Here is an 18476-nt window from a genome sequence, read left to right as displayed (position 1 = left end):
AACTCTCCATACATTCCCTGGTAAGGCCAACATGGTATTTATTACGTGTTACTTTTAATTATGTCAATGAATTAATTGCTAGTATTTTTAAGATTGCATCTATATTTGTATGTGAAATTGATCTACATTTTTTTGGTCGGGGGAGCTCTCAAGTTTGGAATTACTATTATGTCTGCTTCATATAATTAATCTGCATGGTTTCACTCTTGTGCTATAGGAAGGTTATCTAAAATGGAAACTTTTTCCTTGAAAGTTTGAAAGAACTTGTAAAATCTATAAAAGCATGTAATATTAGCTGGTTCCAGAGCTTTAATAATGCTTTTTTAAAATACTTTTAATGGTTCCCTACAGATCTTTAAATTTTAGTCACTTTACTTTCAGTTATTTATCCCTTAAGAAAAGCATTTTCAAATTTTTAGGATAGGATTGCATACTGATCTTTTGCCATTTTAAAATTCCCCATCATATTCAGTTAAATCCCTTTGCTATTTCTAATTTTGTTGATTTGTGCTTTAGCTTTTTCCATTGTGGTTAGACTTGCCAATACTATGTCTGTTTTATTATCTTTTTTGGAGAAAATAACTCGATTTAATGAATAATTCCAAAATTATTACTTTCTGTTTTCAACTTTATTATTCCTTTATTCCATTTTTCTTTTGGTTTATCTGGGGCCCGTTTTCTAAATTCTTTATTTGAGTATGAGTTACTTTATTTTTTATTCTCTTTTTGGTCCAATCATGACAGCTTATAAGAATATATATTTTTGTCCAAGTATACCTAGTAAATAGGTTAGAACACATTTGTAAATTGAAATATCCCACAGATACTCTGAAATTCTTTTATTCCATTTTATTTACTCTCTGGGATGCTGGAGAGGGAAAATCAAGTGCTAAAACTATAGAACCTGGCCTGAATAATGTACGAGTGGTTGAGCAATATTTCAAAGAAGGCTATTTGATGGAACTCTGTCCCACACTCAGAAGGGTTACTCCGTGGAGCAGGACGCAGCCATGGTGACGGGTATCTCCAGAGTTTGACTGGACCGGCCCCAAGAAATCTCACGGGAGAGAAGCCTGGCTCTGCTTTTAGGGCTGTGGCTAAAGACCTTAGTCGTTATACCATTCAAGGTTCCCTTTCTGAGAACCCATGGCAGCAATTTCTTCTCATCTTGGGAACAGGTATGGCTGTGTTTCCCTTAGCCTTTATCTCAGGGCCCAACAATAAGTTTGCAAATGACTATATTCATCTTTCCTTTTACTATTCAGAAGCTCAGAGTCAAAAGTATGATCTACCTTTATGAACATACAGGCCATTATGCTTTGTATTTTGTATTCTAGCCTGACCACCAGCTTCACCTTAAATTTTCCTGTTGATATTTTCTTTTCACTTCGATCTTCTCACATTTTCTGTAATGCTTTCCTATTCGTCTTCGATAAGCAATCTCAGACTCATTTAAGATTGAAGGGGTGTGTACATATACCCAAACACATAGAACTATTTTTTCTGACCTAGTGTCTACATTTTATATTTTGCTAAGAAGAGAAACTGAAAGCTGTTGTAAATAACAAAAATTCATGTTGTACTAAAGGATAAAGAAAACAGAAAAAAATGTGATTAAAGTACAAACCAAAAGCTGCACTGCTTCACTATTATCTGTGAAACATGCGATTATCAGAGCTGTGTTTCCATTTTCTCCTTCCAGATTAACATCAGTAGTGCGATGCTCAACCAAGACCTACATAAAAGAGGGGAATAATTGTTAAAAAGTTAACATGGACGTTTCCCAATAGGGTATTTGTCTTCCACTGGATTTTAAGCTCTAGGATGCCAGGGACCATGTCCTTAGTCATCTTTTTCATCACTCTCCCATGGAATCTGGCATGAAACCTTGTACATAGTGAGTACTATGTAAATTTCTCAAATAGATGAAATAATGGCAATTTCTACAGCATGTCAATTAAGGCAACATGGAGCTGTAGAACTTGAAATAGACTAAGAATTGTAGATACTAGTTAACATTGCTCACTGAATACCTCTCACTTGTATTAAGTGAGCTATATTAACTAATATCTACCAAAAGTAAATTGGTGGAGCCATTTGGAATGTGCAGGTGGTAGAGGAGTGACGGACGTTTAACATTGCTCACTGAATACCTCTCACTTGTATTAAGTGAGCTATATTAACTAATATCTACCAAAAGTAAATTGGTGGAGCCATTTGGAATGTGCAGGTGGTAGAGGAGTGACGGACGTAAAGAAAGAGGAGAGAGAGAGAAAGAAGAGAGGGAGGGAGGGAGAGGCGAAGAGGGGAGGGAATGGTTTCCTTTTCCCATCTAGTCATTTTTCTTTTACCCAGATTGCAAGTATTTTGGGAAATGTCCATTAAAACTCCATTCTCTGCAGTAGAGAAAAGAAGAGTCTCATGTGACACAGGTATAGCTTAACTCAATCAATTCACACAGTCTGGAACAGAAACTTTTTCTCTAATGTAAAAACGGTTAAAATGGTTAAGCGATTTTTCTGATGGAATTTAATTGAAGACCTGTTACCCCCTCACCTGGTTGACTTCAGGCTTATTGGCCAAGAATCTATAGATCTTGAATCAGTCTTCATTTTATATTAAATCTAACAGAAATTATCTTACATAAATGTCTCTCTCAAAAGAGAAATCTTTGAATTGGCCTACTAGAGGCCTTTTCTTTTGCAGCAAGTCTCTGATAAAACTGTAACATGTGCTTGCACTTAAGCTGTTTAAGAAAGAATTTATTAAACATGCTGTTTCCTAATAAAAACCTTGACTTACCAAAAAAAAGGCACACAGAGCCCCTTGTTAATAGAATGTGTCCTGATGTGAGTGTCAGCAAATGAATTAGGCTGACTAATTAGCTCTGCCCATTAAGGAAAATTACACTGAAATTTTAGGCCACAGGAATACACAGGGAGATTGCTGATGAAGGAAAATGAGAACACACAGTTCAGTCTATGGACTTGAAGCATCACATTCTGTTCTTAACGAACTCTGGATTCACCTGTGAAATAATCCACCCAAGTCTATAAGGAGGGTTTTTATATCTTTGCCCTCTTAGAATCTTGGATCATAGATTTGGGGCATCTATTAGGGGGTTTCTGCTCACTGCCGTTAGCACGATCTTTCCTAAAGCTGTGTTAAATTGTATGTGGCAGGGAGCCCAGAGAGAGCAACTAAACTGTGTGCCCATTTCAAGTTCAGTCATGACCAGGCAAGTCTGGAGGCTGGCAGGTGTGGCCTCTGGAAGTCTCCTGATGAGAATCCAGGAAGTCCCATGGGAGGTTCGAACTGGTTACTTTGAGCTTAAGCCCCAAGAACTGAGGCCTGCAGGCTACTGAGAAGCAAGGCCAGCCCCTAACCCGCGGTCCAGTGTGCCCCAGGGAACACTATATACACCACTGGTATCTGTGTAAGAACTTGAGGTCACACATGGGTAGCAATTTTTTACTTTATAAGCACAAGGCGGCAGTGGAAGGTTTGGAGGAAGGCTGGACAATGGAGATTGAAATTGGCAAGAGCTGGTGGAGGTACAGGCCTGACCCCTGGGTGTAACTGGGAGAGTCAGGCCCCCAGGACTGCTGTTTGCAAGCACACAGAGAGACATTTTTTCCTGTTCTGGTGTCACCCAGGAAAACCTGTTATATCCACCATCTAGATTATAAATCAGTTATGGGCTTATTTCTAGACTTTCTTCTCTATTTCGATGTGATACCTATCTTTCTGTATTTGTTAGCCTGAAGATTTCTGATTTCTAATTAACAACAGGCTTTCAACTGTTACCTGCCTTTGAATTCCCAAATCACACTTTTGGAGCCAAGATTAATTAAGTCAGTGGGCATTTGTTTCTGAAAAGAGCCTCAGAGGAAGCACAAGAGTTCACTGGGGAAACAAGCAGCATGTCTGGGGGTCCCTGCAGTCACTAGTGGCCGAACACAGACGACACTTAAGTAGCATCTGGCTCATGAATAATGTAGCCATTGGCAAAAACAGAGAGCCTGTTGACAAAGGCCTTTCCAGTAACCTCTGCAAGGGGCTGCCCTGACTCATCTTCTTAGGCACTGATACCTAAGCTCTCCCCTTCTCCTTCAGCCAAAACGCCTAGTTACTCATTTATTCATTCAAGAGCCAGCATTTATCAGCAGTGCTGAGGACTGGAGATGTTAGATTAGTCACACACAGTCCTTCCTTCCAGGATACCCAGCCAGAAGGGGGGAAAAGCATGTGAACATTTGATTACCATACCCTGTACTAAGAATTACAGCAATGCTAAATACAAGGCACAAGGGGAGAGAGGAAAGGGGGCTCCCCTCACACCCTCTGTGTCTGGCTTAAAGGAGACAAGGACTCAGGGGGCTGAGAGGAAGGTATCTGGGCTAAGGGAGCATGGAGCTCATGGACACCCCTGAGATCTCACTGGTGTGGTGTGATCAACCGAATATTTTTGTCCTTCAAAATTCATATATTGAAATCCTAATCCCCCATGTGGTACTAAGAGATGGGGCATTTGGGAGGTGATTAGGTCATGAGAGCGGAGCCCTCACAAATGGGATTAGTGCCCTTGTAAAAGAAACCCCAGAAAGTTCTCTTGCCCCTTCCATGACGTGAGGACACAGAGAGACAAAGGCCATCTATGAACCAGGAATCAAGCCCTCACCAGACACCAGATCTGCCAGTGCCTTGATCTTGGACAATGCAGCTTCCACAACTGTGAGAAATGACTGTTATTTAAGCCACCCAGTCTCCGGTTCTCTGTGATAGCAGCCCGAACTGACTAAGACAGGTCACAAGCACAACAGCCAAGTCATCCTTCGCAACATTGCTTCTATAGGAAAACTTACTGTAAGGTCCAGATTGCCTACCTAAGAAATGAATTTCTGGAACAAGATCTGCTTGTAAATTGCATTCCTCTTTAAGTCAGCATGTGTGTTTTCTAGTGTGTCTGTGAGACCCTGAGATGTAGTTTAAAAGCCATGACCTAAACCATACCCTTTAGGCATTTACCAAGGTTTCCTCTATTTGACCAAACCCACTCTCTTGAAAAAAATAAGAAGAAATTTCCCAATAGTATTATTGTCTTCTGCAAAGACATGCCATCCACTAAGGCATGCCATTCACTTTCACAAAAACAGTAAATCATAATGATGCTTTCTGTCTTCACTGAGGCACCCATCACCTTCTTCCTTTTAATCATTCAATTGGCCAGGTAAAAGCAGTAAAGTCTTGACTTGCAAAACATAAAGATGAGAAAAAAATTCCTAATTCTTGCTTTCACCACCTAACTCTTATGCGCTAATTAGGCAAGTTATTTAATTCTCTCTCTACCTCAGTTTCCTCAGCTATGAAATGGGGGTAATAATAGTCTTACTTTATAGATTTTTTTTAAATGAGGAGGATTTAAAAACCTAAAACACGGAAAGCTCTTAAACACGGAAAAACGCTGGTAGCTGATACATAAGAACTGGTCAATGCAGACTGTTGTTATTATTATTCTCATCGTCATCATCATCATCACCACTATCGTCAGTTGGTCAGAAGAAAAGCCAACGTTAAAATGATTACATTCCGTTGGCCCTGGCAGCTGAGGTTGGCCTTCTGGAGCAGGCAGACACAGCTGGACGTGGGTCCCGGCCCACGCTACGATGGTCAGTACCTGGAGAACCGCCTGCAGCCTTACCTTCATCACGTCGTTGTATAAACCCTGCACAGCCACGTGCAGGGGGGCCATCATGTCGCAGTTTCGGAGGTTTGGATTGGCTCCTTTGCGAAGAAGAAACTTAACACTTTCCACCTGGTTTTTTTCGGCAGCCCAGTGCAGAGGGGTATTTCCATAATCATCCATCACATTCAGTACTAGAAAAAGACACGAAAACATGGGTTAGATTTTGCTTGGACCGTACTCACTGCCTACTGCACGCCTATTCACTGCAAAGCTCAGTGCCAAGTGCCATTGTAGCGGGCTGCTCCTTCTTTAGGAAAAATAAAAAGATAGCTTCAGTTCTCAAAAACATCTAATGGACACCTTTGGGAATGCACATACATATGGCACTGACTTTGTCAAATGAGTTAGCTGTTGATCTATAGACTCCATAAGAAATAGGTCTTCCTATCACATGTTTTTATCTGTGGTACGAATTTGGGAATGGTTATAAAGCAATGAGCTTATATAAAAGCAATACCTCTACGCCAGGCACTGTACTAAGTTCCACGCAACCATTATTTTATTCAACCCTCCAACAGCCCACAAGGAACTGTGACTGTTTTTCAGAAAGATGAGGCCTAGAGAGGTTCACAATCCTGCCAACGTTACACAGCTAGTAAGGAGCTCTGTAAGCTGACTGACCTCTTAGAAACTCAGTTTTCTCATATTCCAATTTGGTGAAAGAAAGGAAGGATGGAAGGATGGAAGGAAGGAAGGAAGGAAGGAGGAGCGAGGGAGGGAGGAAGGGAAAAAGATATGTATACCTTGCAACGTTCTTGGAAGAAGAATATCAAATCATGTTCTTAAAGATCTTAGTGGAGTGTTCTGCCCATAGGCAATGGTTCAAAAAATGTTAATGAGAAAAAAGACACACCACAAATAAACACAAGACTGGAATTAGAGTTTGAGCCCCTTGATGCCACACATGGTTTCCACATATTTCTACAATACAATACATTGTACTATTTACCCTGTGAGCTCAGCATGCCCTTTGATACTTCAGGGTTTTTTTTGTATCTGTTCTAAAATAGACCGCTTTATCAACCATTGTAATTGGTGGTAGGATATTTTTATGTCTGAAGAAGGGGGAAAAGTGCTCACTCATAAATATGACTTGGGGACCATCTATTGTACGATACCTGGAACCATGCTGCAGCCACGTTTTCCATTTCTCTCCTTTTTAAAATTTATCTCTCCACTATCTTCTTTCATTCATCCTAGTGCCTCATTCTCAACCACACACACACACACACACACACACACACACACACACACACACACACACACTGACATACACACACCTCTTGACCATTTGGTCTGATCAAGACAAAGCACTCCACTCAGCATTTCGTTCAGCACCGAACTTAATTAACCTGGGGCCTAAACTTACGAAGTCCCATTCACCAATTAAATAACTTGAATTTGTCTTTTACCTCCATCACTTTTCAGAAATCATTTTTACAAGGGTTGGGTAGGCCTTCTAAACAGCAAGGTTGTTGTGATCTTCTTCCTATGTGACCTCTTTGTGGCACCTGGTCCTTGTAACTCAGCTCTCCCTTGGCTCATGTGTCATCAATCTCTTCTCCATCACTGTCTTCACCATAATTTTGCTGGCTTTTCCTCTGCCCTCTGACCCTGAACGTTGGCATTCTACCTTTATCCACCCTTGTTGGCAATGTTATGGTCTCCTAAAGGATTGTCATGCATTTCCACCACTTGAGCTACTTCCTATGCAACGAGGGCCCTGTGGGGGTTATTCCTTTCCTCCTGTATTTCTAGTCTACTAGACACAAGATACTAGGCTCCAAGTCTACTGAATGTCTCCAAGGGGATGTCCCCTGGGACTTTTAAACTCAGTATGACCCAAACCATTAACACCTCACACTCTTACACTCACTTTTCTTCTGTTTTCTTATATGCTTTCTCTTCTGGATGGCTCGACTATTAACCTAATTCCTAAATTAAGAATCTCAGAGTCAGTCCAACTCCTGGCCACTTACTCCTCATATTCCGTCTTTACCAAGCACTGTCTACTCTACACGCAAAATAGCTCCTGAATCTCTCCCTTTCTCCTTATTCTAATCTCAAAACCCTGGTGGATGCTCATCTTCTCTTTACTACTATAATAGCTTTTTAACTGAGCTTGCACTTCTAATCTATCTTCCATAATATTGACAGAATTACCTAAAACAATAAAGGTCTTATCACACCACCTCACTGCTTAAATCTCTGTGGCATCCCCCTTCCTTATCAAGCACAGTTGAGTTTCTCAAACAAGGCTGGGCGTACGAGGCTGGGGAGGATGTTACATCTTCTTGGAGTCTCACTTTTATTCCACGATAAGCAATTTAAGTATACGATGACCTCAGTGAAAATGGTATACAAGAATACATGAAATGTACATGAATTTTTATGATCTATCATCAAAATGCAAAGAAAATCTGCACCTGCAGGGGGCTGTCCCCGATCTCTGCACTATCCTCTGCAGTATTTCAGTGGAAAAGATTGAGGGGCACTGGCCTGGAGGGAACAGCGCACTCCTGAGTGACATATTCAGGCCCTTTATAATCTGGAACTAACCTATCCTCCAGAATCACTTTATTCCGCTCTTGCTAATGAGCCTAACGGGATGATGGATTTACGGAGTACTCGTTGTAACGTTCTGCTACCTTCACAAGAGGATTCATTGACGATCATCTCCATCAGACCCACTTGACCTTCTTCTGCAGCATGGTGCAAAGGGGAGGCATTCACATCATCACAGTTTTTTAACCTCTTTTGTTTCTTTACAGAGTTTTGTAAACCGCATGCACTTCCCTCAAAAACCACCTGGAAGTATATACAAAATTGTTACCTTAAATAAGCATGTGTAAAACTTAATATAAGTTAGTCGTTAAAAGATTATCATCCAACCTACTACTGTACAGTACAGGAAACTCTGCTCCATATTCTGTAATAACCTAAATGGGAAAAGAATTTGAAAAAGAATAGATAACATGTATATGTATAACTGAATCACTTTGCTGTACACCTGAAACTAACATAACATTGTTAATCAACTATACTCCAATATAAAATAAAAATTAAAAAAAAACAAAAACCAAACAAACGAAAAAGACTATCATCCAAAACTATTTCTCATGCTTATGATAAAGTCAATATTTTTTTCTGGAGAACACAAAATGCTTAGGCATACAGAAAGTGACAGCAAATGCTCATTGATAAGTACATTAAATAAATAATTCAATTTTTCTGATCCTATACCTGTATATGTTGTAGAAATAAAGGCCTCAAGAAGAGTTTGGAAGTAAGTGTAAGGGATGCGAGCTGAGAAAAAAATAAGTAGAGTGAAAACATAGAGGCATTTTCTCTGCCAGATGAGAAATGTACTAAAACTGCAGCATGAGGGATTCTGGTTAGACAAAAAGATTTTCTTGAATTCAAGGATTAAGTGCAGGAAGTTAAATTACTGTTCTCTCTTTGGCCTTCGTGCTGACAGTCGATTCCCATCCCACGTGTCCTTAGATAACAGAGCTAGAATCATATTAAAGAATCGTCACGTTAGGTCACTTGGTCAGTGATCTAGAATAGCTGCCCACTCTCCTCCAGGAATGAACGATCCCTCCTCTTTTGACCACTGGGATCCTGCACCAGGCCTACTCAGGTCAGGTTCATTCCTCATTGTTCTCTGCACGCAGGAAGGGCTAGCATTACTGTGTACTTACTCAGAGCCAGAGATCAGGACACTGAGAGGTAACACTGTTTGCCCAAAGGCACACAGTAAGGGGAAAGGTCAGAATTTGAACGGGAGGTGCTCGGAATACATATCTTGGCTGACTGATGAACGCCAAAAACCCCACATACAGTAGAAACTGAAGCTGAAGGCAAAACCCCATCCTAGCATGAACTGTGTGATAGAATAAGGTTCCAGAGCATAAAAAGGGACTTTGCAGAGCAAGCTTCATAACTTTCAGGCGTCGTTGGCTGTTGTCACTGGCCTGTAGCAGTGTAATTCCCAACAGATGCTCACTTCCACTGATGTCAGGGGAGGAGCAAGAAGTTTCTAGAACATCTTATTTTTCTCTAAGATTTTTTTCTTCATGCTCTTTATATTCTTTAGTATAACTGCACTGAACATGATTAATCATGGGTGACATTACATTTCTTCCTTGTGAAATTCCGAGGTGCTGACATTCTGTTTTTGATTCATCCTCACAAGACGTGACACCTTCCCAAACAGGACTTTTTCTTGAAAAGCTCATTGCCTAAACAGAATAAACTTACCAAAAATCAAATAACTCTCTAAACACCATTTTACTTAATGTTATTAATGTTACTATAGCAAAAAAAATTTCATAAAAGCCTTAATGTCAAAAACTTGCTTCTATTATCTTGCCTTGCATTATTATTACACTTTTATAAATGCTTTGGATCAAAAATTGTGTTCTGTTCTTCCTAAAATTAACAATGCATCCTCTCTTAATAACTATATTAATTGACAATCTAGTTCCCTATTCAACTACTTGAAAATTCTAAATGTCTGTTTTACATAGAAAATTAAGAATTTTCAAAATCATTAATTATAGTCACATTTAATTATACTTCAATTGACTGACACGATTCTTATTCAAAGTTGCTTATAGAAGTCCTGCCTATATTTGAAAGTGAATATTTAGCTATTAGCAATAAATATAAATGACAAACTTTATTTTATTGCCAATATATTTACATTGTTTAGATATAATGGTATCATTGATCACGTGCCAGTTCAGGGATGCCAGAAATGGCATCAAATTCGGTATTTTGATATTTGGTTGCCGAAGGCAAAGCCTAAGCCGAATTGCAGATTTTGGCCCCAAACTGAGGCTGAAGCCAAGCTCGGGCCTGTCCCTGAATTGCACACCAGTGTCCAGCTCGCCCGGCACCAGGCTGTGCTGCTGGGTTCCTGCTGGGCTTAGCCTGAGCTTCTCCAGGCTTCCACCTGAATGAAGTGCATGCATCTCCCTTTCCTTGCTTCCCAATGACCTACAGCCCCCCTCAACCCTCCCTCCTCCTCCAGGCCTTCAGAGAGCAACTCATGCCGTCCTGTACCCCAGCCCTTCACTCTCTCACTGGTGCAGAGCAGAGTTTTCCAGAGGCCACAAGATGTGTGGTGACATCACACCTCTGACAGTCACTGGGATATGTGCCATGTAGTCCCATGTTTAAAACACTTTCCCCACTTTGATTTCTAATACGGCAAATATTGGCAGCTCTAACCCAAAGACAAGGAGTGTTTGGGATCCTCAAGATTGTTTGTTTAAAGGGGTTCTGAGACCAAAAAAGGTCTGAGAAACTATCTCTAGTATTTTCCTCACACCATCTATGCTAAATGTGTACTAGACATTTATATGCTTATTTTACATGATACTTTCATATATGTAAATAAATTTTCCATAAAGAGAGAAGGAAGGAAGGAAGGAAGGGGGACCCAGAGCTCTTACACAACAGCAGTTGAGGCGATATGGGCTACACACTAGAACTTCCCTGAACTACTTATTTAAAAATCAATAGGAAAAATTAAGGGAACTTCATTAATATACACACTAAAATTATTTCTCAATATTCCTTTCAGCTTTACAAATATGTGACCAAATAATACATGTCTGAATTTTTTCCAAAGCTATTTCTTAAGCAAATAGCTCATCACATGGGCCAAAAGCAAAATGTTCTACAAGACAGTAGCTTTTTATAGAACCCACTGTAAAATGACTACTTTCTGAAAATGTGAAAACCTCCCCCAAACAAATGATCCAAGTTCTTGCTTTAATTCTGCCTTTGACTGGGACTGGTCACATTTGATACATGATAATATATGTGTCCAAAACCCTAATTTGTTATTTTAAAGATAACAGGAATGTTTCTCACTATTAAAATTAAAAGCTATCATGAAATAAAATGAAGTCTTAAAGTACTTAATGTATTTTCAAATAGCTAATAAAATATTAAGCATATTAGAGTTCATTCAGTAAATATCAGGTTGAAATAAAACAAACTCTCTTACAATTCTGAACATTGGATTTTGCTCTGTTATCACAGAATAGTACCTAAGAAATCACTCTTCAGTGATAGTCCCTTAAATAGAGATGTGTCACTTTTCAACCACAAAATTCTGTATAAGCTACATACAGCTTTAGCGAATACAGGTTATAACAGCGTGTTTCCAACCATTTCCAAATTTACGCATATCAGTAATAAATTTAAAATGAGCCTCTCACAGAAAGAGACTCTTTCTCAATGTCTCACCCTATCAAAGGAAGTGTTTACCTAAATCCATTTGGAAGTATTGTAGCACCTGAATTTGATGCGTTCTTCCAGTGACAATAAAGGGATTCTATCGTCTACCCGACAGTGCCAGGAAGAGCAATTTACCGGTCTGCTCAGTGATGTGCCGTCAACACAAACCCAGTTACACACTCTCGACAGCAAGGACTGGGTTCAGAGGCTCACAAGGCACTGCTGAGTTCACAATGACAGCAGAGCATCTAAATATTCTATACAAGCTCATCAGGTGTGCTAAGCAGTCTGAATTCAGTTCATGACTTTTTTTAAAATTTATTTATTTTATTTTTGGCTGCACTGGGTCTTCGTTGCTGCGCGCGGGCTTTCTCTAGTTGCGGCGAGCGGGGGGCTACTCTTCGTTGCGGTGCGCGGGCTTCTCATTGCGGTGGTTTCTCTTGTTGCAGAACACGGGCTCCAGGCGCACGGGCTTCAGTAGTTGCAGCACGCAGGCTCAGTAGTTGTGGCTCGCAGGCTCCAGAGCGCAGGCTCAGTAGTTGTGGCGCATGGGCTTAGTTGCTCCGCGGCACGTGGGATCTTCCCAGACCAGGGCTCGAACCCATGTCCCCTGCATTGGCAGGCGGATTCTTAACCACCGCGCCACCAGGGAAGCCCTCATGACATGTTAAGCTAGGCTTTGAAGAGATTTCTTTATAGAAAGTTCTGAAAGTAAATCAAGGATGTCATGTAGACAGTTTATCTATTCAGTCAATATAGTTTTCTACTGTCATGAGGTCACTTCAGATTCTTTCGGATTCTGAACTATATGACTAGATATAGAACATAACAGACTAGATCGCGTTTACAGAAGCTAATTCTGAGTCCTTTAAATTGCAGATATCAAATACATCTGCTTTAGGTTGCTTTAATGAAATACATATAATGGGTAACAGGGCAAAAAGGAGGGAAACTATATATTATAATGAGAGATTTTAACAAATGAGAGATTATAACTATGAGAAATTATAACAAATGAAAGACCAAATGCTAAAGCGTTAACTCCCTTGAAAGAAAGTCATTGGAAAAGCTTATAGGCATCAGTCAGATGGTTCATTTTCCACATTTCTAATCCTGTCAGGTTTCTGCCATCCTTTGATTTTGTCAGTATTCCTGAGATAATGTGTGTGCTGGGGAAAATACGATAATTTCTTCTTAATGAGGAAATCCTTAGAGTTCAGAACTCTCCAGAGTGTTATATGTATTGATTTGTAACTAGTCTCACAGCTGAGGTTTCTACAGGATGATCTGGAGTTAGGTAATAAAATAATATATAAAAATCCCTCAATCTACAAGCTCGACTGTGGTTTCTAAAAGCCTTAAATAACATAAATGCCTCGACTGGACTTAGGCAAGAAAACTAAATAAAGACAAACAAAAACATGATGAAAAATAAGTTTGAGACTTTGTGCTGCAGAATTCCTTCACTAATATCTCCAGAAAAGAAAACCCACATAGGTAAGCAAAGAAAGTATTTCCAGCGTGATTTTCAAAATTTAAAAATTTCTTCCTGTCCCTTAATATTAATTCCAAAGACACTCTCCTAGTGTTTGATATTCACTTGTAACCTCAGTTCTTTTTATTAAGCCAAAAGACCATAGTTAATAGACTAATATTAAGAAGGAGGAAAAAAAGTCAGTGTTTAATCTGGACGTGCAAATAGACTCACCTTGCGAGGCCTGCTTTGTTGCTTTATGTGATTTACTACACATGCCTGCTCACACATGATTAAAAACACTGTCAAGTCATGTAACCTATTTAGAGGGCAATGTGGCGATTTCTACCAAAATTAAAGCTGTACATAACTCTTGATCTTACTAGGACTTTAACATACTCACTAAGGTACTGTCGACAGACAGAGGAAGCCACATCTACACTCACTGACACTCAACCACATGTGTAATAGCGAAACAAAACAAACACCACCTAAGTATACACGTGCAGGACTGGTAAAATAAAGCATGACACATTCATACAAGGGAATATTATGAAGCTGCTAAAAAGCGTGAGGTACATCTCCAGGTGCTGATTTTAAAAGTATTCTGAAATATATTCCATGAGTAAATCAAAGTGCAAATTTCTGTGGCTTCATACTTTGTAAATAAAAAAGAGATATCAACGTGTGTGTATCTGTATGAGCCTTTTATCCCTCCTGGAAAGTACATAAGGACATGTTAACAGGGTTCCACCGTGCAGAGAGATCTGTGCTGGGGGTTAGAGAGAACTTTTAATTCTATTTTAACGTTTAAAAAGAGATTCTTCCTCCTGCTGACAACGTGAGGAAATCCAGGGGCGAGTGTTCTCAGTGTCCACAGCCTCCGCCCTCGGATCGCGCCATCAGGCGGCAGGGGGCGCTGGTGCCGCCTTTTGGGCAGAGCGGCCGGAAATCGCAAAAGAAACAGAAGCCCCATCCTAGCCCTTGGGCCTCCGGAAGACCACCTACCCAGTTTCGAAGGGTCTCCTCACCCAAAGCCCCTTCCGACTGCCCCACCCCTGGAGGAGCCCGCGGGTCCTGCCATCCCCCGCAGCACTTCACTGGTAAGTGCTCGTTTCTCTGTTTCACTCCACGAGACAAGCATATGCTTCTGAACCCCCAAACACCCCGTGAATAGCTGGCTCTCCGACTGCCAGATACAGCCATCTAGCTGTTTGGTTCTAAATAAAATCTATAAAAAGGTCAAGCGGAACAGCACACGCTCCAAAATTGTCCTGATTTTAGGCAATTGCCTGATTCTGCCGAATGCTAAGGATACTTTGGGGGTAGGTCTCCCCAGACTGCAGCTGCCCATCACGAGCAAGAGCAGGGTGAACAAGCAAACAAAAAGGACAAAGCAGGCACCGGGCGGGCGCCTTTTAATAACTCGGTCCATCGCCCCCCCCCCCCCCCTTCCTGAGAAGGTCCTGTCTTGGAAGGCACGCACACCCCGAAGCAGGCAGCCCTTACCTCGCCCGGTCCTCCCATTCCGGGGCTGCGGGCTAGGAAACTTCTAGTCGGGGAGGGCAAAGTTAGGAAGAGCCGACCTCCGCCCGGACTTCGCGTCCCGACCGCCGACGGCCCGGGTACCTTAAAGTCCTTGGAGTCGTCCATGTGGTCCTCCACGCCCAGGCAGACGACGCCCCGGGGCTCCTTCTTCTCCCCCGGGCGCAGCATCTTCCTCAGGCTGCGCCTCACTGACCACACCCCGGACGCCCCCTGCGGCAGCTGCTCCCCACGGGCGCCGGCACCTGGGGCGAGAGAGCGCGGGAGCGGTGAGCGGGCGCCGGGCGCGGAGGCGGCCGTGGGGTCGCGCGCGCGCGCGCCGCCGGGGTCGAGTACGGGTCCCGACCCGGGTAAGCGCCCGAGCTCCGAGCTCTTTTGCGCCCGGCGGTCCCCGGGAGCAAAGAGGTTTGCTGTGCGTGAGGCCGAGAGAACTTCTGGCAGGCGTCGTCCGGCTTAGGCTGCTTGTAGGGCGGGAAGCAGGAGCGGGGCAGGGAGGGGTGAGGACGCGGCCATCGTGTCCACGCGCGGCCACCGGGCGGCCGCGCCACGTGTGTCCTGGGACTCGCAGCTTTGGGGCGGACAGCGCGACTTGCCCGTCCAGGCTGCAGCTGCGGAGCGCACCCTTGAGTCCCCTGAGTCTAGGGGTCAGGTCAGGGTGGGTCACGCGAATGTGGAATCTTTTTTTTTTTTTTAATTTATTTATTTATGGCTGCGTTGGGTCTTCATTTCTGTGCAAGGGCTCTCTAGTTGTGGCAAGCGGGGGCCACTCTTCATCGCGGTGCGCAGGCCTTTCACTGTCGTGGCCTGTCTTGTTGTGGAGCACAGGCTCCAGACGCGCAGGCTCAGTAATTGTGGCTCACGGGCCTAGTTGCTCCGCGGCATGTGGGATCTCCCCAGACCAGAGCTCGAACCCATGTCTCCTGCATTGGCAGGCAGTTTATCAACCACTGCACCACCAGGGAAGCCCTGGAATCTTTTTTGATAAAAACCCTAAGAGCCCCCGTCCTGTCGCGCAGTCAGAAAGAAAGGCGCGGGGCACGGGAACGAGGGAGAGAATGACGGGGTACGCTGGGAAGATTTTTATTAAAAAAAATTCTTTTTCCAGCTAAAAGCCACTGGGCCTCAGTTTCCCGTGTCCGCATCATTGTAGAAGGCTCTTGGATTTGGAGCTAAGGTTTTTAGAAAAACTTATCTTTCCAAAAGAAAAGGGGAGTGATTAAATCTTAGCACCGGGTTGAGAGATTAGATGAAGCCCCTTTGAACCTCTGGTCCCATTTCCTGTGCATAACAATACTAATCCCCTCAGGGATTGGTGTTTCAGCATGGCTAATAAAATGACTCTTAGATTAAACAAAAAGTCATGACTGGTGTCTGCTTGTTTACCCTCGGCTCTGTTGGAAAGGCTTGTCTTCATGGGCCAGTGCCGAGTTTATTAATCCACAGCATTAGTGTAATTGTGGAGTGGAAGGCGTCTCCTCTCTGAGAGTGGCTAGTTCCACATCTACCTACAGATAATAGAGCCTCCATGACTGTTGCCGCTGTGTTTCTGCCACAAGGTTAGAAAGCTTAAAAAACTTCATTCTGTTGTGTATAAAATGGATGACTAATAAGAACCTGCTGTATAAAAAAATAAATTAAATTTAAAAATTAAAAAAAAAACCCTTCATTCTGAAGCTGATTACTCTGCATAGGCTGGAATTTAGCTGGGACAGTCTTTTGACCGTCTGTGTGCTCTTTTAAGGCTCTGGATTGTCATAATAACCTGTAATCTCCAGCATCTGACACAAGAACCTGTGGATCCACGACCTGGCAGAGATCAGGCACTAAATAAAGGTTTGTGGACTGCCTGCTCTATGGGTTACACTGGGCTGAACTTAAGGGCAGGTGAAGTAGCATGATGATATTGTGGAACTATGGAAAGGTTCCCCCTCAAATCTTCCAGTAGAGATGGCAGGTTGCCATCAATTCTACCCTTTGAATGGAATTCCTTGGAAGGGTAATATTGAAGAAGTTATCACTGGTCATTGACCCGTGAATGTGGACTTTTGAAAGACTGGTGAAGGATACAGCATTCAACTTCACTGCCTGCACAGTTTTCCCATCAGCATCTGTGTTCAGGGAGTACAGAACTGGGATCGACTGCATACCTTACTGTCATTTAGTTGAAGGTGGTAATGTATTTGGGAAAACCAATAAAGAAAGAATCAGAGGAACGGGGAAAGAGAATAACCTTGAGTCACTGCTGTCTGCCTGACGTTTTACATACATGAAGCCCTGATTTTTAAAAGGAAATGCCTCATAGGAATATTAAGACTTTTTGTTTGTGATAGTCAATTATGTTGATCAATTGCTTTTCTCCTTACTCTTAGCTGAAAGGGATCACTAAGACAAAAAGAGAATTAAAAGCAGGGTGTTTCGGGGTCATTTTGGAAGCTGGGCAGAGGGCATGTCGTGGTGGTAAGCGTCAGCTGGCTGAGCTGGCGTTAGAGAGGGATGTGGGCCCAGGGAACTCCAGCATCAGTGGAGGTGCTGGCAGGAGGGTCACAGGAGGCTAACACTCCCCCTTTCCCGCCCCGCCGCCTCCCCCCACGGCGTGCTCTCCTCGCCCTCCTGCACCGCGCTGCCCATCGTAGGCAAGTCTTCCAGCTTCTGGGACAGACCCCTCTGATGCCAGGGGAAAAACTATAGTTGCCTGGCCCTTGCTCCACCTGCCGGCTCTCCATCCTTAACCCTGTGCCCAGCTCTTGGCTCTTGCTGTCTGTTTGGAAGCCTGGCGTCCGCAGATTCCCTACTCCAAGCACCCAGAAGAGCTTCCTGGATTATGGCCTTAATCTTGGTCCTGAACCATGGCTCTTGAGAGAGACCCGGGAGAAGATGAGTCCCTCTTCTACTGAGAAACACATCGAAATGTTGGACACTGGGGACTTGCTTGGCAATGCAATGTGGGAGGAATCTGGAGACATCCCAGAGTAGATTCTGGCTCCCACGGAGCTGGGAACAGGAGCTGGATCCTCTCAGGAACACAGCTGCCTGGAGTACTGAGACCTGGAGAGGAAGCCACGCCAGCATTCAGAGCAAGAAGCAGGGGTTCAAACCCTGGGGGTGTGGGAGCAGAGGTGGGGTCCCGAGCTGCATGGGAGACGGGAGTCAGCTCAGTGTGCATTGTCAGAAGACTTCATCCACGTCCCAGCCACCGAGCTGAGCCAATGGCCACCAGTAGCTTTAGACTGAAAGCAGGAAGCTAGAGCAAGCGGGGAGCTTAGAGCCCGTACAGAGTAACTCAGAAAGGTGACAGCACTTGTCCAGGGCCACACAGCTGGAGGTGGCAGAGCCAGGGCGAGATCCAGTCCTCTGAACTCCAGGGAACGCCTTTTCTGTTAAAACCTCCACCTCACCCGCGACATCCGGGTCCATTCTGACCTTGGGTTGAAAGGGACACTGAAATCACCCCAGCCA

At 43.0% G+C, this 18476-nt stretch overlaps 1 protein-coding gene and 1 pseudogene across 2 annotated transcripts in view; both read right to left on the bottom strand.

Annotated features, from left to right (window-relative positions):
* LOC309614737 (serine hydroxymethyltransferase, mitochondrial pseudogene) overlaps positions 1-18476 on the bottom strand; it is a 241450-nt pseudogene that overhangs the window by 84802 nt on the left and 138172 nt on the right. The gene's annotated exons all lie outside the window — the stretch shown is intronic.
* Positions 1-18476, bottom strand: part of TRPA1 (transient receptor potential cation channel subfamily A member 1) — a 75029-nt gene that overhangs the window by 40628 nt on the left and 15925 nt on the right. Inside the window, 4 exon segments of the mRNA XM_082363684.1 lie at positions 1628-1735; positions 5702-5877; positions 8395-8554; positions 15105-15265. Coding sequence (XP_082219810.1) covers positions 1628-1735; positions 5702-5877; positions 8395-8554; positions 15105-15265 — 605 coding nt within the window.

The sequence above is a fragment of the Balaenoptera borealis genome (genome assembly GCF_965194805.1).
Source record: "Balaenoptera borealis genome assembly, chromosome: 17".
Taxonomy (NCBI): Eukaryota; Metazoa; Chordata; class Mammalia; order Artiodactyla; family Balaenopteridae; genus Balaenoptera; species Balaenoptera borealis.
Note: the sequence above shows the minus strand (reverse complement) of the source record. Positions and strands in the feature narration are given on the sequence as shown.